The following is a 21,486-nucleotide window of genomic DNA, read 5'->3' as shown; positions in this document are numbered from 1 at the left end:
AATGTGACGTCGTCGCATAGTAACGACGGCGTTTTTGTGTACACATGTGTACGCATAATCTAAAACTAATAACGTCATAATATAGTATTAAGTTTTGGATTAAAAACATCAATAAAATAGCGTTCTTTACATAACCTAGCTGAAACGTTTATACTGTGAAATTTATAAAATGGGAAAATACAAAACCGGTTTCTCTTATGATCATCAGGGTAAATGCACAGTTAATGTTATAATAGTATAATTCTCTATGCCATTGCAACTTCATTTATTACAAAAACAAAATAAATTATTTCTACATTATTATAATTCGTTATTAATTTTCCGCGCGGTTACGTCATTTTATCGTTTTCTATCGTAAATATAAGCATACTTCTTTGTAGCATTATTAATATTGATTAGAAAATGTCTAGTTTGTAACAAGATAAGTCTTTGCCGCCATTTCTTTATAACAATAAGAATATAAAATATCAATTACCTTCATTTTATGTCATTTAATTCTGATGCAACTTCAATTGTCATTATGTGTTCTTCAGACCATCCAAATTTGAATTTATAATACAATACATGCAAGGTGTAAAATTGATTATATAACTCTAGACTCTGTACAATTGTGATCTATGTAATATTTAAGGTTATATATGTATGAAATTATACAACACACTCTTTTCAATAAATTTAGATTGTGAACCCTTTTTATATAGGCCTGTGTAATATTAGGTATAATGTAGTAAGCGAACAAATACATGTTGTTCGTCACTAAACTATTCAACGTCATTTCCGGTCGTTCCATTAAAAGCAATATTTTGATACATTGCACCGGGAAAATGGCTTATTGGTCAATTTCAGGATGAATTTTCTCCTTTCTTTTTAATAACTTTCAGCAAAAGTATGACGAGGCCAGCAACAAACAGCTCGGATCCGGCTACAACGAACGTGACGTCATAATTGCCTGTTTTGTCAAACAAAAGACCTTTAAACAGAAAATACTATGTATAAGTAACAATTCATGATCATTTTTTTACATATATATCATCTGATTTTTAAATATATCTTGTTATTTAACGAGACAAAATCTACTAGACTTTTATAGAAGTTAACACAATAAGGCAAAGTTTGAAACATTAAAACGTCGCTCCGAATTTTAAAATTTGAATGTTGTTGTATTTTTATTATTTTTGAAAACAAATGAGAGCTATTAATTCACGATTATGTTTCACTGTCCACTCAAATCAGGCATGAAATACTAAACTTTCAAATTTTTGCCTTCGTACTTCTCCATTTTTCAAGATTTTTGAGATAAAACAAAAAAGTTTATATACCTCCTATAGGGGTAAACGCTAACGCAGATAGTCCAACTGCAAAAAAGTATAAACCAAAGGTCTTTGCAATCATTGCAGGCGAGAACAGTTCGGCAAGCACAAGAGGGCATGTTGTAATATAACCACCTAAAACAATAAGATTTATATATTTGAAACAAGCTATCTAGGAAAAATACTTACATAACAATATTTTACAATTCTTGTGATTTTATAGATGGGAACTCATAAAAGGGGCTTAAACGGTAAAACTGAATATGTCACCGGCTTAGTTTGATTGAGGGTGGACAATACGGAAACTTTGAAAGCTCCCCTAGCATCTGCATAATCAGTATACAAAATGTAAACATTGTAATAGCGCAAATGTGTAAATATGGTGATGAATATTGAACCTTCAATATGACGTTAGCACCATTTTACAAGGGTCACAAGTAAAAGAATTTGACTGAGCGTGGTCATGGATGGTATTGGGTAGAGCAAGTAGGCTTCCACGACCCCTAGGACCGGCTTTAACTGTTAAACACAAAAATGGTGAAATTTTGAATTTAGAAACATCCGGCAACACCAATAAGTTTACAATAATGACAACCTAACGTTTGATAATAAAATAGCAGTCGTACCTATGAAAAATCCATATAGTACCGTCCCAATCAAACGTGTATTGAAGGAAGTCAGCAGGAATGTTATTACTATGGAAATACCTGCCGCAACCAGTAGTCCAAACACCATCAATATTATACTAAAGTTTACCCGATCAGCCAATAAACCGAAGACAATTCTTCCAAAACTTCCTGCAATCCCTTGAAAATATAAAATGAAAAATACACAAAAACAAATTTATTTCTTTGTACAGTATATTATCAAAGTGTTTTAAAACAATCGTTTGTCAAATAATTATGTAATATGTACAATGGTTAGACAACTGAGTTAGCAACTCACCACACCAATCATATAAGGACAATGTCATCAGATTCAGTGAACTAAGCAGTGAATTAATGTTATATTTACGTACAATAACAAAGACCTATTGTGTAACGTATCAGTGTCAAAATATAATGATAATTTTACACAGTGCATATCCATATCGGTACCCTCTTCGCAAAGTCTTCTTAAACGGTACTCTCTTTGCTCATGTAGAGGTCATTCTTTGCTAATTGTGAATGCTACAAAACATTGAGATATTATGTAGGATACTGGTGCATCCCCCAGAATTGTTTTCAGCAGAGAATTACCTATACATGAGCAAAGAGGGTCCCGTAGATTTCTCAAATAAGCCACCCACCGATATGGATGAGTTGTGTTTAATACATCACAAATAACAACATTTCGGTCGGGTTCAATATTAAAGCATCCTAAGATATCTAAACAGTCTTTATTATGTATTTGTTGCGAATTTACGCTGTCCCTTAGATTTAAATATTTATAAAATAATAGCTCACCAATTGACGACGCGAGCCATGACGCTTCAAACTTTGACATTCCTGATTCGACAGCACTATCGGCGGTCATGTGTACTACCACAGAAAATGCTAGATGTACGATGATAGTAGATAAAATAAATATCCAAAACCTCATATCGGTTAGAAGTTTAGTGTCAAAATAGTCTTTGAATAAATACTTAAGGCACGGATTGCGTATGATACAAGATTGTTTAGTACGTTCTTTTTTCTTGTGATGCGCTGTACCAGAGTGGTTTGTTGATCTTTCATTTATGCGATTATTGTCAATACAGTCTACTACTCTGTCCACATCATTTCTATGCGCACAGTTGTCGTCTATGCTTCGTACATTATCTGATTCGCTATCACTTATTATGGAAAATATCGTCATTTGAGACGCCAGAATTTCACTTTGGTCATCTTTTGTCGGTGGAAGAAGGAGAAGAACAAATACCAGACATTGAAGACATATCCCCGATTGAATCAAAACAGTTCCTCTCCAACCATATTCGTGTATGAGAATACGATATACCTGATTAAAAGCAAATGATCCTACACCTATATCAAAATAATGTCTGTTTTATTCAACTCAGTATCATATTTTCAATTAAAATACAACGCAATTTCATTTTTAACATTACAAATCATAACCAACATTGTATAGCACAGTCAAATATTTTTTTTGCATTTAAATACGATACTAAGCAGTTTGAAGTCATTGATAATAAATATTGCACACTATAAGAACAATTAACAATTAAGTCTCATTTAGAGGTGATTTTGTTATATATGTTTCTTTAAAAATTTTCAATAAATCATTTTCTTTTTGTGGATATTTTACGACTATCTTGTAAACTATTAGAACCAAAGAATGACTTAGGGTATTCAAGACAATTATCTGGGTGTTAAGGCAACTAAATACTCAAAGATTTAAAAGCTGCATTGAGTAGAGAGACGTTTTTTTTTCATGGAAAAATCTGTCATTTTTATATTCATTCAATCGACAGCAAAACATTTATGTAAAATACGACTTGATCATTTTAAATTCAAAAATAGTAACGGGCAATGATCATCATTCTGGATTATTACAAAATGTCTGCTTTTCATTTCTTTACGAATTTCAAATATTTTATTATAGAAAAAGGCTAACCTGATCCACATAATGCTATTCCACAAGCTATGCCTCTGTATTTAGAAAAGTAGTGTACATTTATTATATTTGCTGTCATGTAAACAAGTCCTAGGCCAGCACCTATAGACAAAATGATTTAAATATATTTTCACGAACACACTAGATCAATAAAAATAAGAATACATTTATATATTCATTTGAAGATATTACACAATACGAAAATGGCTTTGAATTATTGTTTTCTTCTCAATTCTCAAGTTTAAGAAGGATAACTCTGTCATAAAGCATCGGACCAAAGCCAAATTCGAATTTGACTTGTATTTTCTGGTTAAATACCTGCACATGTGATTTCAACCTTATACAAACAAATGCGTTGAAATTACATTTTTTTTCAATAACGTTGTTCATAATCATTGAAACATAACCAAACTCAAACTTAACCTTCTTATTCCTATGATGTTTCTATTTGTCAAATTTGTATTTAATCTGTACAACTGTTGGGAATATAATGGAGGGAATCAAACACTTCTTCAAGAGGCATTACTTTGTCAGAAGTCATCGGACCCTAGCCAAATTTGATCTTGACCTGCACATCCCTATGATGTATCCATATGTAAAATTTGAATGCGTGTGACTATTGACAAGATAATGAACGGAAACTGATAATTGACGGAACACTGGAACGATATATGCCCCGGACATTTTATGGCGAATGCATGAAAAGTATGTTTACAGGCGCATAAAAACATCTCTAACATACTACAATAACACATTTTTCTTTGTTTTGCAAATCAAGAACAATCTTGTGAACAATCCTATTTTTTACAAAAGATATCTAAGCTAAAAGTGAATAAAGCTATATATCTGTAGAGTTCATATTGTTTTACTTTTGACAAAGAATAATTCCAAATTTCCTGTATAAATGAAATATGTCAAAGATTGTCCAAAAAAACTTATTGCGCATACAAGAACTGAAATAGTTGCTTTTAATCAAAAACCTTACTGAAAAAAATAAAACACATACACACACACTCACATGCACGCACGCGCACTCACACACTCACACGCACGTACGCACGCACCAACGCACACGCACACACAAACACACACACACACACATAATGTTTTTTTTTCGAAACATTTTATTCTGTTTAGATAAACTATACATATGTGTTCTAATTAAGAAAGACATTCTATGCCACAGCTCTTTCAGGAATCTACCAAAGGGATTTCGAAAGAAAAATTCAACATTTTTTTACCATTATTCATGAATTTTATATAACAATATGCATATTAAGATAAGGGTTTATACCTTTTAGAATTTTACTTACCTCCAAGGCAACCATATGAAAAATATAGGAAATATAGGCTGGTAGCGAAGTAACTGATAAATAAACCTGAACATGATACAAAACTTCCAATTATCGCGGTAGTGCGATAACCATATTTATTACATAGACCACCACCAAAAGGACCTGCAGTTAGACAAATTATTTCCGATTAAATAAAGCTTTTGTTTTTCTAAATTTGAATATTAAAAAAAATAAAGCACTAGCCGAGGATATATTTTCAAAGAATTGAGAACAAAAGTGAGTCCTTTTAAACCTCTATAAATTATTCCATAAATAAGTAATTATATTTCTATTATAACGGAATCTCATTCGCTCAACCTTTAATTGTTTCCAGGGATTTGGTCTGGAAAGTCAGTTCAAGAATTTTAAAATGCATACGGCGATTTTTGAGACTTGTCTCTGCTATAACTGACTGGTGCATCTGTACACATTCTATCAGAAACGAGTGGACATCCGAGTAGAAGCATCAACCTTCCGTGTGCTAATAGAATAGTCATTTCACATGTCAAATGCTGAAGAATTGTAACAAAGGTCTGGTATTTCTTCAAAAACATTAACAAAAACTTCTTAATTGATTTAGTTCATACTCACCGCTGAAACCGCCAAAACCTATCAAAATAGACCCTATAATTGCACTAGTAGCACGATCTTTGTTGAACTCTTCTAGTAGCTCTACCATTAATATTCCAAACGAAAACAAGATACCATCTGTTATGGTAATAAGACAGAATGAAGACCAGATTATTATTACTCCATATCCCTTATCTATACCCCTATTTGTGAGATCACACTTCATTGCCGCTAAAAATGACTTAAAGAATCAAAATAGCTTTAAACAGATGTGCACGATTCGATTTAATATATATTCGCTTTGTATTATTCCTTTCTGTATCCAAACATTAGCGTATGATGGTAAATTAAGTCATGAGACGCAACTGGTACGAGTATTATGTCCTCTTTGTAATAAGTGATTTACATTTTTATACACTTAATACATTCAACTTCTTTAAACCCTCGTCAATTTACCAATCTTTATGAGAGAAAAAAATATAAAATTTGCGTAGAGAGCGTGACATCTCTTACTTAAGCTCTAAATTGCTATAATTTTGATAACCCGCTGGTGTGTTAAAGTAAGTAGAGCGCATAAGTTTTAGAGTATTAAATCACTCGACCTTTGATCTGATCTTTTAATTTATCGGTTATAAACACAACAAGTAATATAATAGTTGTAAATACCAAGCTATAATAAGACCTTTGGACCATGTCAAGGTTAACAAAGCATACACTTGCTTAAATACACGTTCATTTATATTAACTTTTTGAATGACAATAGTCTCACAAAAGTTAAATGGTTTAAAGCTTTAGCTTATGAAATATTTTATCAAATTTATCAGCAATACTAGTAAATAAACATAAACAACAAGATTATATTTGCTCTTTAATGTCAAATGAGTTGTTGTATTGAATGTATCTGTTATTGTTTGATTTTATTAACCTGTCATTAAATACTGATTATACAGTCCATTAAATTTATTTCGATGTAATTGTTACACTAACCGTTTTAGCGCAATACGGTAAACTACGGGATCGAGAGCACGTAAGCCCGTGTTTCATTTTATTCATAACTACATGTATTTTCAACATAATTGAAACTATGATTTTTTTTGTTTTTTTTTAATCTGTCTTGCACTTATTTTAGTCAAGTCTTTACACTTTTGAAATAACATGGTTTTTAAATGCATTTATTTGGATTAAACTCAATAAATTTCATTTCAATGGTGCCGTAAAATACAAAATGTGAGTTCGTGAAGTAGAAATCGAGAATTCATGAAGCTGAAATCGGAAATTCATGAAGTTGAAATGTCCCCATCTTTTAAATTTTACAAATTTACGACAGTGCAATAGGATATACATGTATGTATAAAGTGACATTATGCTTATTCTTTATTGTCAAGTTGAACTGAATTGAATGTATATCTAAAAAATTGTCTGTAATAATGGTGATTAACCACAAAGTAGATAAAATCTAAATCTGCGTAAAAAATAAAAAAGAATGCAGCAATATTCTCTGAGTGCTGTATTACTGAATTTACCAATACAGATAAATAATCTGTCATTATATAGTAAACATTAACTGAATGTTTTCCTGTTTTTAAGTTTTTGTTCATCTAGGCGGTCATTAGATAGACCTCTACTCTGACCTATGCATTTGAACTAAATTAAGGAATTTATTTCCTAGAGATTTACGAAAAGTTCGTTTTACGATTCCAACTAGTATTTCGTATGCTCCTCTTATCCACGGAGCTAATTCCACAAAGAATTTTTGCTTGATTCTAGCATTGGCTTCGTAAGATTGCACTTCATGGCTTTGACACACATTTCGCCATATACTATTTATTGTTTGACTTGCTGCCTTGAATTGAGATGCATTATCGCTAATAATTTCTGAAGGTGTTCCTCTTTGAGATATAAATCGTTTGAACCCCAGTTAGAATATCTCCGTAGACATATCTTGTTCAAGTTCCAAATATATAGCTCTGATAAGGAGACATGTAAAAAGGCACACCAATACTTTTTTCCGTCCGTCTTTTGATTTTATCGACAGCGGACTAAATAGTCAAGTGTAATTTTAAGAAAGGAAGTGCTTCCTGAACTATGGAAGGTGGCAATGGTGGAAAATGCAGGTATCGTGTATGGCCCGCCTTGCATTTCATCGTCTCTATCATAGGCTATTCAAATGTATCAGACTTTGACATCTTCAATCTCTTTATCTTTTATACCATTGATCGTCGATTTTCATCAATGGCGACTTCTGAGCCTCGGTAAGTTTATTATTTTAATAAATTAAGGTGAAAACGTTTCCTAAATCTATACTAAACATAGTCTTATGGATTCGAGAATATTGTTTGAATTTTGTGAAAATTGCAAATGCAGCTTTAATGAGTATATATGAATGTGTCACAATATATGTTTGTTATCAAATGGTTGCAAATGACTTTTTCTTAGGAAAAGAAAGCAACCAATTAACTGATTGCGGTTGAGCACAGGATGTTTCATTTTTATCACATCATTTGCGATGACAAGTTTCCAACGAAATCAAGTACAAAAGTGTGATGACGTCCTTGTTACAGCCCCATAACATACACTTTAACCAAACATGCTCAGAATTCGCGAGCTCGCAATGAAATACATGTAGATGATTTTCATTGCAAGCCATTGTTTTCATGCGTAAAACAAAATCTCAATTGAATTGTTTTAAAAATGAGATTTGTAATTTATATGCATAGTACTAGAGCAAAAAAATAAAACAATGGAAACAATTTTAATATGATTTGTTTTCAGCTACTAACAACTTAACAATTGCCACTTTAATTATGACAAAAACAAAACTGTTTCTACACTTACTCTAGTTAAAGTCGTAACGTCGTTTTATCGTATTCTATCGTACATGTACATATACGCTAAATATTTTAGTATTAATACACAAATTTTTTTCGCCATTTTTTATAACAATTTAGTTGTACTACGAAAATAGAATAAGAATATAAAAAAAATCATTTCCAATTTATTATACAATATTGCAGGATAAACTATTAATTATTTAACTCTAGACTCCGTACAAATGTGATCTATTTAATATTTAAGGTTATAAATGTATGAAATAATACAACACACTCCTTTCAATAAATCTAGATTGTAAACCCTTTTCATTTTGGCCTGTGTAATATTAAGTATACTGTAGGCCGCTTATTATCTAATAAACAAATACATGTAGTTCGTCACTAAAATCTTCAACGTCATTTCCGGTCGTTCCATGAAAAGCAATATTTTGATACATTGCACCGGGAAAATGGCTTATTGGTCAATTTCAGGATGAATTTTCTCCTTTCTTTTTAATAACTTTCAGCAAAAGTATGACGAGGCCAGCAACAATCAGCTCGGATCCGGCTACAACGAACGTGACGTCATAATTGCCAGTTTTGTCAAACAAGAGACCTTAAAACAGAAAAATGCTATGTATAAGTAACAATTCATGATCAATTTTTTAAAATATATAACATCTGATTTTCAAATACATCTTGTAATTTAAGGAGACAAAATCTTCTAGACTTTGATAGAAACACAATAAGGCAAAGTTTGAAACAATAAAACGTCGATCCGAACTTTAAAATTTGAACAATGCTGTTGTATTTTTATTATTTTTGGAAACAAATGAGAGCTTTTAATTCTACGATTATGTTTCACTGTCCACTCAAACCGAGCATGTAATATTAAACTTTCAAATTTTTATCCATATACTTCTCCATTTTTCAAGATTTTTGAGATAAAACAAAAAAAAATTTATATACCTCCTATAGGGGTAAACGCTAACGCAGATAGTCCAACTGCAAAAAAGTATAAACCAAAGGTCTTTTCAATCATTGCAGGCGAGAACAGTTCGACAAGTACAAGAGGGCATGTTGTAACATGACCACCTAGAAAAATAAAAATTTATGAATTTGAAACAAGCGTTTCTAGGAAAAATACGTTCATAACAATATTTTACATCTTGTGATTTTCTATAATTATATATATATATATATCTTTCAAAAAGCATCTTTGTTCAGAATTCTCAAATATAGATGGGAAATCATAAAAGAGGCTTAAACGGTAAAACTGAAAATGTTACCGGCTTTGTTTGATTAAGAGTGGCCATGGACAATATGGAGAACTTGAAAGCTCCCCTAGCATCGGCATAATCAGTATACAAAATATAAACATTGTAAAAGCGCATATGTGTAAATATGGTGATGATCATTGAACCTTCAATATGACACGTTAGTGCCATTTCACAAGCGTTACAAGTATTTGAATGAGCGTGTTCATGGATGGTATTGGGAAGAGCAAGTAGGCTTCAACGACCCCTAGGACCGTCTCAATCATTTAAACACATAAATGGTGAAATTTTGAATTTAAAAACATTCGGTAACACCACTTAGTTTACAATAATGACAACCTAACGTTTGATCATAAACTAGAAATGTGTCTATAGGACAGGGGTGCCCCCACACGCCACTTTTTTGTCAGTCTTATGACATTAGGTCAAATATGTTTTGGGCTACATGTGCAACAAGTTGGAAACTAAAAATAGTTTACTAAGTCAAGGGCATGAACTTTACAAATACTGAATAAATCCACAAGCAAACCCCAAGGTGCATAAGTACATGGCTGACCAACATTCTTGTAAACTTTCAGACCTATAGGTCAAATATGTTTTGAGTTATGCATGAACAAGTTAGAAATTGCAAATTTATACTAAGTCAAAGGCAATAACTCTAACAAAACTGAAAAAATCCACATGCAAAACCCCAGGTGCATAGCTTCACGGTGATGTTGATCATTATTCCTGTAAAGGGCAAGAACTCTAAAAATACTAAACAAATCCACATAAAAATACTCAGATGCACAACTACACATACTGGGCAACATTCCTGTAAAGCTTTCTGACTCTAGGTAAAATACTTTTTGAGCTACATGTGACACAAGTTAAAAATTGCAAATATTTACTAAGTCAAGGGCAAAAACTCTAACAAAACAGAATAAATCCACAAGCGAAATCCCAGGAGCATAACTAAACATGCTGAGTAACATTCTCGTAAGGTTTCATCAATCTAGATCAAATATTTTTTTGAGTTACTTGCGACACAAGTTGAAAATCGAAAATGTTTAAAAAGTCATGGGCAATTACTTTAAAAATACGAGACATATCCACACGAAAATAATAAGGTGCACAATTACACATACTGATCAACATTTCTATTAAGTTTCATGATACTATGTCAAATACTTTTTTAGTTACGTGCGACACAAGTTGAAAGTTGTCAATGTTTACAAAGTCAAGGGCAATAACTCTTAAAAAATACTAAATATATCCACACGAAAATACCCAGGTGCACAACTACACATGCTGATCAACATTTCTATAAAATTTCATGACTCTAGGTCAAATACTTTTTTTAGCTACGTGCAACACTAAAGAGAACGGACGGACGGACTGATGGACGGACGGACAAGGGTAAATCTAAATCCCACCCCTAAAGTGGGGGCACAAAAAGCAGTCGAACCTATGAAAAATCCGTATAGTACCGTCCCAATCAAGCGTGTATTGAAGGAAGTCAGCAGGAATGTTATTCCTATGCAAATACCTGCCGCAACCAGTAGTCCAAACACTATCAATATTATACTAAAGTTTACCCGATCAGCCAATAAACCGAAGACAATTCTTCCAAAACTTCCTGCAATCCCTAGAAATAAAAAAAAATGATATTGAAAAAAATGTCTTTGTATAGTATATAATCCAAGTGTAATTTTTTTTTTCAAAAAACTATCCTTTGTTGAGTTATTATGGTTTATGTACAATAGAAAGACAACGGAGTTAGCAACTCCCCACAGCAACCAAAATAGGACAATGTATCCAAATTCAGTGAACTAAGCAGAATTAAGGTTATATTTTCGTATGATAACAAGGACCTATTCTGTAATTATCAATGTTTCATTTTTTCACACTGTGCATATCCATATGATACCCACTTCGCAAAGTCTTCTAAAACGGTACCTTCTTTGCTCATGTAGAGGTCATTTTTTGCTGATTATGAATGTTACAAAACATTAAGATATTATGTAAGATATTGGTACATCCCCCAGAATTGTTTTCAGCAGAGAATTACCTGTACATGAGCAAAGAGGGTTACCGCAGATTTCTCAAATAGGGCACCCATCGATATGGATATGAGTCGTGTTTAATACATCACAAATAACAACATTCAGTCGGGTTCAATATACAGTAGAGGCATCCTAAGATATCTAAACAATCTTTATTATGTATTTATTGCGAATTTACTTTGTCCCCTAGATTTAAATATAATTAATGAAATAAAAGCTCACCAATTGACGACGCGAGCCATGACGCTTCAAACTTTGACATTCCTGATTCTACAGCACTGTCAGCAGTCATGTGTACTACCACAGAAAATGCTAGATGTACGATGATAGTGGATAAGATAAATATCCAAAATCTCATATCGGTTAGAAGTTTAGTGTCAAAATATTCTTTGAAAAAATACTTGAGGCACGGATTGTGCATTATACAAGATTGTTTAGTACGTTCTTTTTCTTTGTGATGCTCTGTACTAGAGTTGTTTGTTGATCTTTCATTTATGCGATTATTGTCAATACTGTCTACTTCTCTGTCCACATCATTTTCATGTGCACAGTTGTCCACTTTTCTACAAACATTATCTGATTCGCCATCACTTATTATGGAAACTATCGTCATTTGAGACGCAAGAGTTTCACTTTTGTCATCCTTTGTCGGTGGAAGAAGAAAAAGAACAAATACCAGACATTGAAGACATATCCCCGACTGAATCAAAACAGTTCCTCTCCAACCATATTCGTGTATGAGAATACGATATACCTGATTAAAAGCAAATGATCCTACACCTATATCAAAAGAATGTGTGTTTTATTCGATTTATAACATTTCAAGTCATAACCAACATTGTATAACACAATTTTAACACAAAGTTTAATAGATACTATGCAGCTTAGAGTCATTGATAATAAATAATGCACACTAAAATAACAATTAAGTCTCTGTTAGAGGTGATTTTCTTCAATACGTTTCTTTAAAAATTTTGATTAATCATTTTCTTTTTGTGAATATTTTACGAATATCTTGTAAACTATTAGAACCAAAGAATGAGTTAAGGGTATTCAAGACAATTATCTGGGCGTAAAGGCAACTAAATAATCAAAGATTTAAAGGCTGCATTGAGCAAAGAGACGATTTTTTCATGGAATAATCTGCCATTCTTATATTCATTCAATCGACAGCAAAACATCTATGTAAAATTCGACTGGATCATTTAAAATTCAAAAATAGTAACGAGCAATGATTATCATTCTGGATTATTACAAAATGTCTGTTCTTCTTTTTTTACAAATTTTAAATATTTCATTATAAAAAAAGTCTTACCTGATCCACATAATGCTATTCCACAAGCTAAGCCTCTGTATTTAGAAAAGTAGTGTACATTTATTACATTTGCTGTCATGTAAACAAGTCCTAGGCCAGCACCTATATTACAGACAAAATGATTTAAATATATTTTCACGAAAACACTAGATCAATAAACATAAGGATACATTTATATATTGAAGATATTACAAAATACGAAAACGATATGATATTATTATTTTCTTAACAAACTTCTTAAGTTCAAGAAGGATAACTCTGTCAAAAAGTATCGGACCAAAACAAAATGACTTGTATTTTTTGGTAAAAAACTGGTACATGCGATTTCAACCTTATACAAACAAACGTGCGGACATTTAATTTTGTCAACATTCAAGAAGGATAACTTTGTTCAAAATCATTGAATCTATTTGTCAAATTTGTATTGAATTCTAATATTAAGGAGGGAACAAAAAATGTTCAAGGGGCATAACTCTGTCAGAAGTCATCGGACCATAACAAAATTCGAACTTGACCTACACATCCCTATGATGTATTCATATGTAAAATTTGAATGTGTGCGACTATTGCCAAGATAATGTACGATAACTGATAATTGACGGAACACTGAAACACTAAATTGCCCGGCCCGGCCATTCTAAGGCGAGTGGATGAAAAGTATTCTTACAGGCGCATAAAATCATCTCTAATTAAAGATATCCTAATGTGTCAATATACTACTTCAATAACACGTTCATCTTTATTGTTTGCAAATAAAGAACAATCTTTTGAAAAATCCTATTTTTATAAAAGATATCTTAGCTAGTACATTTTGTATTATTTTTGGCAAGGAATAATTCCAAATTCGTGTATGAATGAAATATGTCATATATTTTCCTAAAGAGTCAATTGCGCATGCAAGAAACGAAATCGTTCCTGATAATGAAAACATGACTAAACAAATTACACACACACATAACGTTCTATTTTTCCGAAACATTTTATTCTGTTTACGCATGAAATAAATGTTTGGTTGACGTAAACTATACATATTTGTTCTAATTAAAAAATACAATCTATACCACAGCTCTTTCAAGAATCTACCAAAGGGATGTCGAAAGAAAAACTCAACATATTTTTACCATGATTCATAAATTTTATATAAAAATGCATATTAAGATAAGGGTTTATACCCTTTAGAATTTTACTTACCTCCAAGGCAACCGTATGAGAAATATAGGAAATATAGGCTGGTGGCGAAGTAACTGATAAATAAACCTGTACACGATACAAAACTTCCAACTATCGCGGTAGTGCGATAACCATATTTATTACATAGACCACCACCAAAAGGACCTGCAGTGAGACGAATTATTTTTTATTAAATCCAGCTTTTGTTTTTCTAAATTTGAATATTAAAAAAAATAAATGCACTATAGAAGCCGAGGATACATCTTCAAAGAATTGAGAACAAAAGTGAGTCATTTTAAACTTCTATAAATTATTCCATAAAAAAGAAATTATATATTTGTTATAACGGAATCTCATTCGCTCAACGTTTGTTTCCAGGGATTTGGTCTGGAAAGTCAGTTCGAGAATTTTAAAGTGCATACGGCGATTTTTGAGACTTGTCTCAGCTATAACTGACTGGTGCATCTGTGTACATTCTATCAGAAACGAGTGGACACCCGAGTAGAAGCATCAACCTTCCGTATGTTGATAGCATGGACATTTAACATGTCAAATGCTGAAGTAATTTGAACAAAGGTATGGTATATCTTCAAAAACATTAATTTAACAAAAACTTCTTAATTGTTTTAGTTCATACTCACCGCTAAAACCGCAAAAACCTATCAAAATGGACCCTATAATTGCACTAGTAGCACGATCTTTGTTGAATTCTTCTATTAGCTCTACCATTAATATTCCAAACGAAAACAAGATACCATCTGTTATGGTAATAAGACAGAATGAAGAACATACTATTATTATTCCATAACCCCTATCTATACTCCTATTTGTGAGATCACACTTCATCGCCGATAAGAAGGGGTTACAGAATCAAATAGGTGTACACAGATGTGCACGATTCGATTGAATCAACACTTTGTATTATTTCGGTGAGTATCCAAACATTAGCGTATGATGATAAATTAAATCATGAGACAAAACTAGTACGAGAATATCCTCTTTGTACTTAGTGATTAACATTTTTTATACACTTAATACATTCAACTTTTTTAAACCCTCGTCAATTTACCAATCTTTATGAGAGAGTAAAAAAAAATACGTAGAGAGCGTGACATCTGTATCATAAAAAATAAACTTAAGCTCTAAATTGCTATAATTTTGATAACTCGCTGATGTGTAAAATAAGTAGAGGGCATATGTTTTAGAGAAAATCGTATTAAACCACTCGACTTTTGATCTGATATTTTAATTATCGGTTGTAAACATAACAAGTAATATGATACTTGTAAAATACCGACCTATAATAAGATTTTTAGACCATGTCAAGGCTAACTAACCATATACTTGCTTCAAAATATTTTCATTATTATTTAATTATTTAATGACAATAGTCTCACAAAGGTTAAAGGGTGTAAAGCTTTAGCTTATGAAATATTTTATAAAATTTACCAGCTGCACTAGTAAATAAACATAAACAACAAGATAATATTTGTTTGTTTGTTTGTTTTGGGTTTTACATCGACACAGTATATGTCATATCGCGACGTTCCAGCTTTACTGGTGAAGGAAGACCTCAGGTGCCATTATTTCAGGCACGAACGGGCACCTGGGTAGAACCACCGACGTTCCGTAAACTAGCTGGATAGCATTCTCACTTGAAAGAATCCAAAGTCCCTGTCGGGATTAGAACTCACAGCGGTGAGGGGCAAGTGGTTTGAAGTCAACGACCTGAACCACTCGGCCACGGACGCGCCCATTATATTTGCTCTTTAATGTCAAATGACTTGTTGTATTGTATTCCTGTTATTGTTTGATTTTATTAGCCTGTCAATTGCATACTGATACTGTGGTCAATGAACACAACTGATAAATTTTCGGTAAAATTTCGTGAAATGTGCGAAGTAAGATGTAATTTCATTAAATTTGTTTTGATGTAATAGTTATACTGACCGTTATAACGCAATACTACGGGATTGAGAACACGTAAGCCCGTATTTCTTTTTATTCATAACTATATGCATTTTCGACTTGATAATTGAACCTTGATTTTTTATGTATTTCATTTTTTTATTATGTTTTGCACTTTTTTTTAGTAAAGTCTTTAGTAAAGACTTTTGAAATAATATGGCTTTTAAATGCATTTGGATTATACTCAATAAATTTCATTTCAGTTGTGCCGTAAATAACAATACAAAACGACAAAAAATCAGGGTTTCTAAGTTGCTTCCTATCGATGTAGGCAATTTATGAGCACTTTATTAAAATATACTCAAAAATAAAGAAAGAATAGGGGAAAAAACAACAAACAAACAATTGGCAAAAGAATGGATTGAACCACAGAACACTCATATATTAGGTAACGCCATAACATATCGTGCTATAGCGTACGTGACAGTCACATTATTAAGCTAGTGTGAATTCTTTAAAGGAATAGGAATGGATAGATTGATGTATGTCTAATATAAATTTTTATCATTTCAAAAGAGGTACCATGACAGTTTTTCTGTTGACATCAACCGCATAACTGAGAAATTCGTGTTTTTTAAGACACTAGATTTTACTTGAGAAATACGTTCATGGGCGCCGCCATTTTGCGTTTTCTCACTCTCGCAAAACAGACGATACCGAAATTATGACGTATTACACCCACTTCCGGTATAGGTGTACACGCTTGAAAAACTGAAGTATATCTTGATGAAGAACTTATTAATTTTATTACGTACATAATATGTTATTTATGAAAACATCATATTAAACTGAATTGCTTTATTTATCACTTGAAGACGCCGCGACATTAATTAACATTCGCCGATTTTCAAGCTTGCTGATGATCCCTGACCACATGATTAAAGCAATGACTGCTTTATTTTCATAGATAAACTATTTAATTTATTTGGTCAATTTAATTTAATTTGGGTACTATGAGAAACTCCTTCATTGACAATAAATCCTTTTGCTTTGTACTTAATTTTCGCTGTATATTAAATATTAATCATCGTATACGGACAGAGCCGAATTGAGATCGAATAATTAATTGAGAGCTAAAATGATAGAGAGATAGTTTATTCATATAAGACTTGAAAAAATACACATAGTCACAAAAAACATACATTCAAATAAAATTAAACATCACGTCATCATCAAAGTGCCGAATCAAGATCGAGTATTTAAATGAGAGCTATAGTGTATTCAAAATTGACAGGTCAATAAATCAGACTATAATAAACACATGGATATGATACGCAACCAGGATAAAATGACCCATATAAATTAAATTTATTTGGCTATTGTAAAGTGACAATATGCCATTCAATGGTTTTATAATATATACGCTCCCTTCGAAGCTCAGTGAATACCTTCATGTTACTTCACTTTTGTGCAAAGAATTTATTACCACTACTGTACAGGTCATTCTGCAAGACTTATCCTATAAAAGATGTCAATGTCAATTTTTTGCTTGATTTTGTGTTTTTAGTGAAGAACGAAAACTTCTTTTTCATTCATTTTGGTACAAAATTATACCGTCTTGTGTGACTTACTACAGCTGCATTTCAATTTTCACACAATTCTAACAATGTTCTCGAAAACCATAACACGTAGAACACTGCACTTGGCATTTATATTTAAAGAAATTACCGTGCATATGATAAGCTATATCTAGTTTAGATATAGGAAACGTTTTCATCTAAATTTATAAAAATAATGAACTTAACGAGGCTCAGAAGTCGTTATTATTCGTTTGTATTACTACTATACAAAGTCACTTGATCCCCTGAGTGGTTCAGCTAGAAGCGTTATGAAAATCGACGATCAAGGGTATAAAGGATAAAGAGATTGAAGATGTACAGAGCTTGTTCAATTTGTATAGCCTTAGATAAACACGAGTACACGCACATGCACGTATGAATATAATTTCGGACTTATAGACCACCGAAAAGTCATTCTGCAAGGTAAGACCCCGGTCACATATTCACTGAAGACGACTACGGAAGAGCTACGGACTAATTCTGGCATCGTTCGTAGCTACCCGTACTGGTCAGTAGCTCTCCGTATTGTAACCGTAATCAATCGTAGTCGTCCTTGTATATCCGTATTGATCCTTGACAATTTTTGAACATGCACACAAATATTCTACGGAAAAGCAACCGTAGCGTATTCCTACTAGTCCGTAATAAATCGTACTGGTCCGTACGAAAACCGTTCTAGTCCATGCTGATTCGTAGGCCCCAACATTTAAAGGATTTCCACGGTTTGATACGGAGAACTACGTATTTGTACAGTTAACCTACGTATAAGCTACGGTTTTAATACGAATAAATACGGCATTGTCACGGAAAGACACGAGCGTAATACGTTTTACTACGGAGAGGCAGGAATTAGCACGGTCTTTTACGGTTTATTGCGTTGCAACACGAAACGGTAGGGAATGGTATGGTCCACCACTGTTTAATACGGATAAATTGAGTATCATGTCATTGTTCAAGGGTATGAATACTACCTTCTTGTTAAAAACAGACATATTTACGTTTTCATGTTACGAACATAATCATGAACATTCAATAACAGATATTTGCCATTAACTGGCTACAACTGTATATTGAAATGCCTCAGAATGCGGAGGTAGTGGTCGAGCTGCTTGATGACATGCATAGAGGTACAAAATATATTAATATGGTAATACAATGCATTAGTAATAGAATAACATTTAAGGTTGCATATTTTACAAAACATTGGATCGTGAGATTGGAGTAAATATGTTCATAAAACGAAGTGATTCATAAGCCCTTGAGTGATACTGAGATTAATTTACAAGCTTTTTACATATTATATCCTTAAACATAAACATTCACAATAATTAATGCAATTGTTAAATGAACAGCCAATTTCTAAAAAAAAATAAAAGCAGTATTGATTAATGATTACATATTTAATCAGGTAAGAGCTGACAGAGAAGTTGGTGGGCTAGAGATTGGCTTTAACGAAGCCTCCTTCATTGCCAGTATGAGGCTCTCATGTCCGAACTAGTTGCTGAGGCTCCGGCGTCCTACAAGAAATTCACTAGGATCGGACGTGATATGTCCCGGGGGTGGGTAGCGATGAGGCCGAATTCTCTCCGCCAGAATCATTGAACTCTGCAGTTCGTTTTCTAGATGTTCTTTTCTTGTGAAGCATTTTGAAAATGAGCATGCAAGAGGTCATGGACGGATATAATAGGTCCGTATAGATTCGTGGCGATTCGTTCTTCTCCGTATCAGACCGTACTTAATCGTTCTAACCCGTGCTTATACCGTAGCAGACCGTAGTGAATCCGCGGTTCTTTTGTCCTGATTCGTGTCGCTCCGTATCAAACCGCGTCGGTCCGTAACAATCATTGTCTCTCCTGGGTTTTACCCACATTTTGGCGGTTAATCCGTCGAACTGCGTACTCATACCGTTGTGTTTCCGTACTGGAACCGTAGCGGACTACTGAATTTTACTTTTCCGTAGGAATCCGTGAACGATTAGACCGTAGCTCTTCCGTGGCGTTGTCCGTGAATATGTTACCGGGGCATAAAGAACATAAATGGGCAAAACATTGAGGAATACAATGCGCCAAACGGGGGTGGGGGTGAGCTGGCGACAGAGGTTTTCTTCCGCATTTTTACTGTGGAAATAAAATTATAAAGTGATTTATACTAATTTTTTTATGCAAATTTTAGCTGACTTTACTATGCACCATTTATAGTTCAATTGAACATCACACGTACAACCTGAAGGATATTCTTTTAAAATCCGAGTCCCATGATGTACTTATTATTCACGTGAGGTACAATAAAAAAATGAAAATATGGCAATGACTTTTACCTGTGCAATCACCATTTATACTTCTATTATATGGATAATATGTCGCTTAAAATTCCGACAAAATTAGATAACAAAAATTGTAATGCTTCTACTCTTTGGTACAACTCTTTCGTAAATAAAAAAGATAACAGTTAAGACCATATATTCTTTAAATATGCAGGTTACAAGCATTGTCGCTTCATTGACTCGGTACCCTTAGAAGTGAGTATTCTATCATAGTTTTAGAAACTTCTCTTACAGCGGCATGTCTCCCGACTCATGCTAATTTTTACGGAAATGTATTTAAAAGTAAAATATTGTGAAATGAACAAAGAAAGTAAATAACACATTGCAAACGGCACTTACAATCCACATAAATTACCAAAAAGAGGTCAAAATAAACATAAATACCTCTTACTGTGTTAGTAACGCAGTAGAAACATAGTATTTTAAACTGCAAAATCGGTCATTAATCGCACATAACATGTAAATTATTGATTAAATATTGAATCTTTTTACATTGCATATTGGTAATGGACAAAAGACTTATCAAACGCATTACATAATGACAAATGTGAAACATAAAAGTTTTACACTTAGATTAAAGAAAATAAAATGAAAAATAAACAGTCATCAAAAACTCCAAAAAAAAATAGAACAATATTTGATGAAAAAACATTTAGCAATATGGAAATACATTATAAAATGACCAAGATGTGACCAGTGTGCTTCCAGCAGTTGAATGACAAATGTTTTGTCGCCTGTAAACATATAAAATGATAAAATGAACACTTTGTGAATTTGCACACTGTCAACGTCAATGTATAACAAATACTCGTAAATACAATACTTCGTGTGATTTATTATGACAATTTGTTAAACGAACAACTCCTCCATATGACACAACTGAAGGGCAGAGAGCTGTTATTTTTATACACTTATTTGAAGTAATTGTGTTCTGGTAAATATAACAATGTTTACTAAAGTTTAATTTATGATGACACTCTGATATAGAACAACTCCTGCACAGGACAGATCTAAAAGGCAGAACGCTGCTTATAAATCTTTCTTATACACTTATTTGTAGTAATTGTGTTCTGGTTAATATAACAATTTTTACCAAAGCGACGCCATTAAGTGAACAATAAACATTTAAAAACAACTTAAAACATTCGTTCATGGTTAAAACATGATCAAAGAGTAAACATAAAGCATGCGAATTAGTGAAAAATATCTG

At 32.6% G+C, this 21,486-nt stretch overlaps 1 protein-coding gene across 1 annotated transcript; it reads right to left on the bottom strand.

Moving 5' to 3' along the window:
* Nucleotides 1-842: 842 nt before the first annotated feature.
* LOC132758103 (uncharacterized) lies at nucleotides 843-15,538 on the bottom strand. Its single transcript, XM_060749612.1, has 14 exons — nucleotides 15,068-15,538; nucleotides 14,448-14,591; nucleotides 13,257-13,358; nucleotides 12,164-12,721; nucleotides 11,344-11,523; nucleotides 9,589-9,714; nucleotides 9,119-9,235; nucleotides 5,831-6,061; nucleotides 5,219-5,362; nucleotides 3,906-4,007; nucleotides 2,756-3,313; nucleotides 1,937-2,116; nucleotides 1,320-1,445; nucleotides 843-970 (listed from the first exon to the last, which is right to left on the bottom strand). Exons 1-14 carry the CDS (start codon nucleotides 15,270-15,272, stop codon nucleotides 843-845), a joined length of 2,901 nt encoding a protein of 966 aa, XP_060605595.1. The 5' UTR covers nucleotides 15,273-15,538.
* Nucleotides 15,539-21,486: the final 5,948 nt, after the last annotated feature.

The sequence above is a fragment of the Ruditapes philippinarum genome, unplaced genomic scaffold (genome assembly GCF_026571515.1).
Source record: "Ruditapes philippinarum isolate M1 unplaced genomic scaffold, ASM2657151v2 ctg1416_1_1_1_1, whole genome shotgun sequence".
In the NCBI taxonomy this organism is placed as follows: domain Eukaryota; kingdom Metazoa; phylum Mollusca; class Bivalvia; order Venerida; family Veneridae; genus Ruditapes; species Ruditapes philippinarum.
The sequence above is the reverse complement of the archived record's forward strand: the minus strand, read 5'-3'. Positions and strand labels throughout refer to the sequence as shown.

Bases quoted from the DNA above. Each gene is read 5' to 3' on its own strand.
- LOC132758103 (XM_060749612.1), bottom strand. From the start codon at position 15,272: ATGAAGTGTGATCTCACAAATAGGAGTATAGATAGGGGTTATGGAATA. The intron at 11,524-12,163 runs GTGAGCTTTTAT...TTTTATTTCTAG, and splicing joins ATGGCTCGCGTCGTCAATTG to GGATTGCAGGAAGTTTTGGA. The intron at 5,363-5,830 runs GTGAGTATGAAC...GTCTAACTGCAG, and splicing joins AGGTTTTGGCGGTTTCAGCG to GTCCTTTTGGTGGTGGTCTA.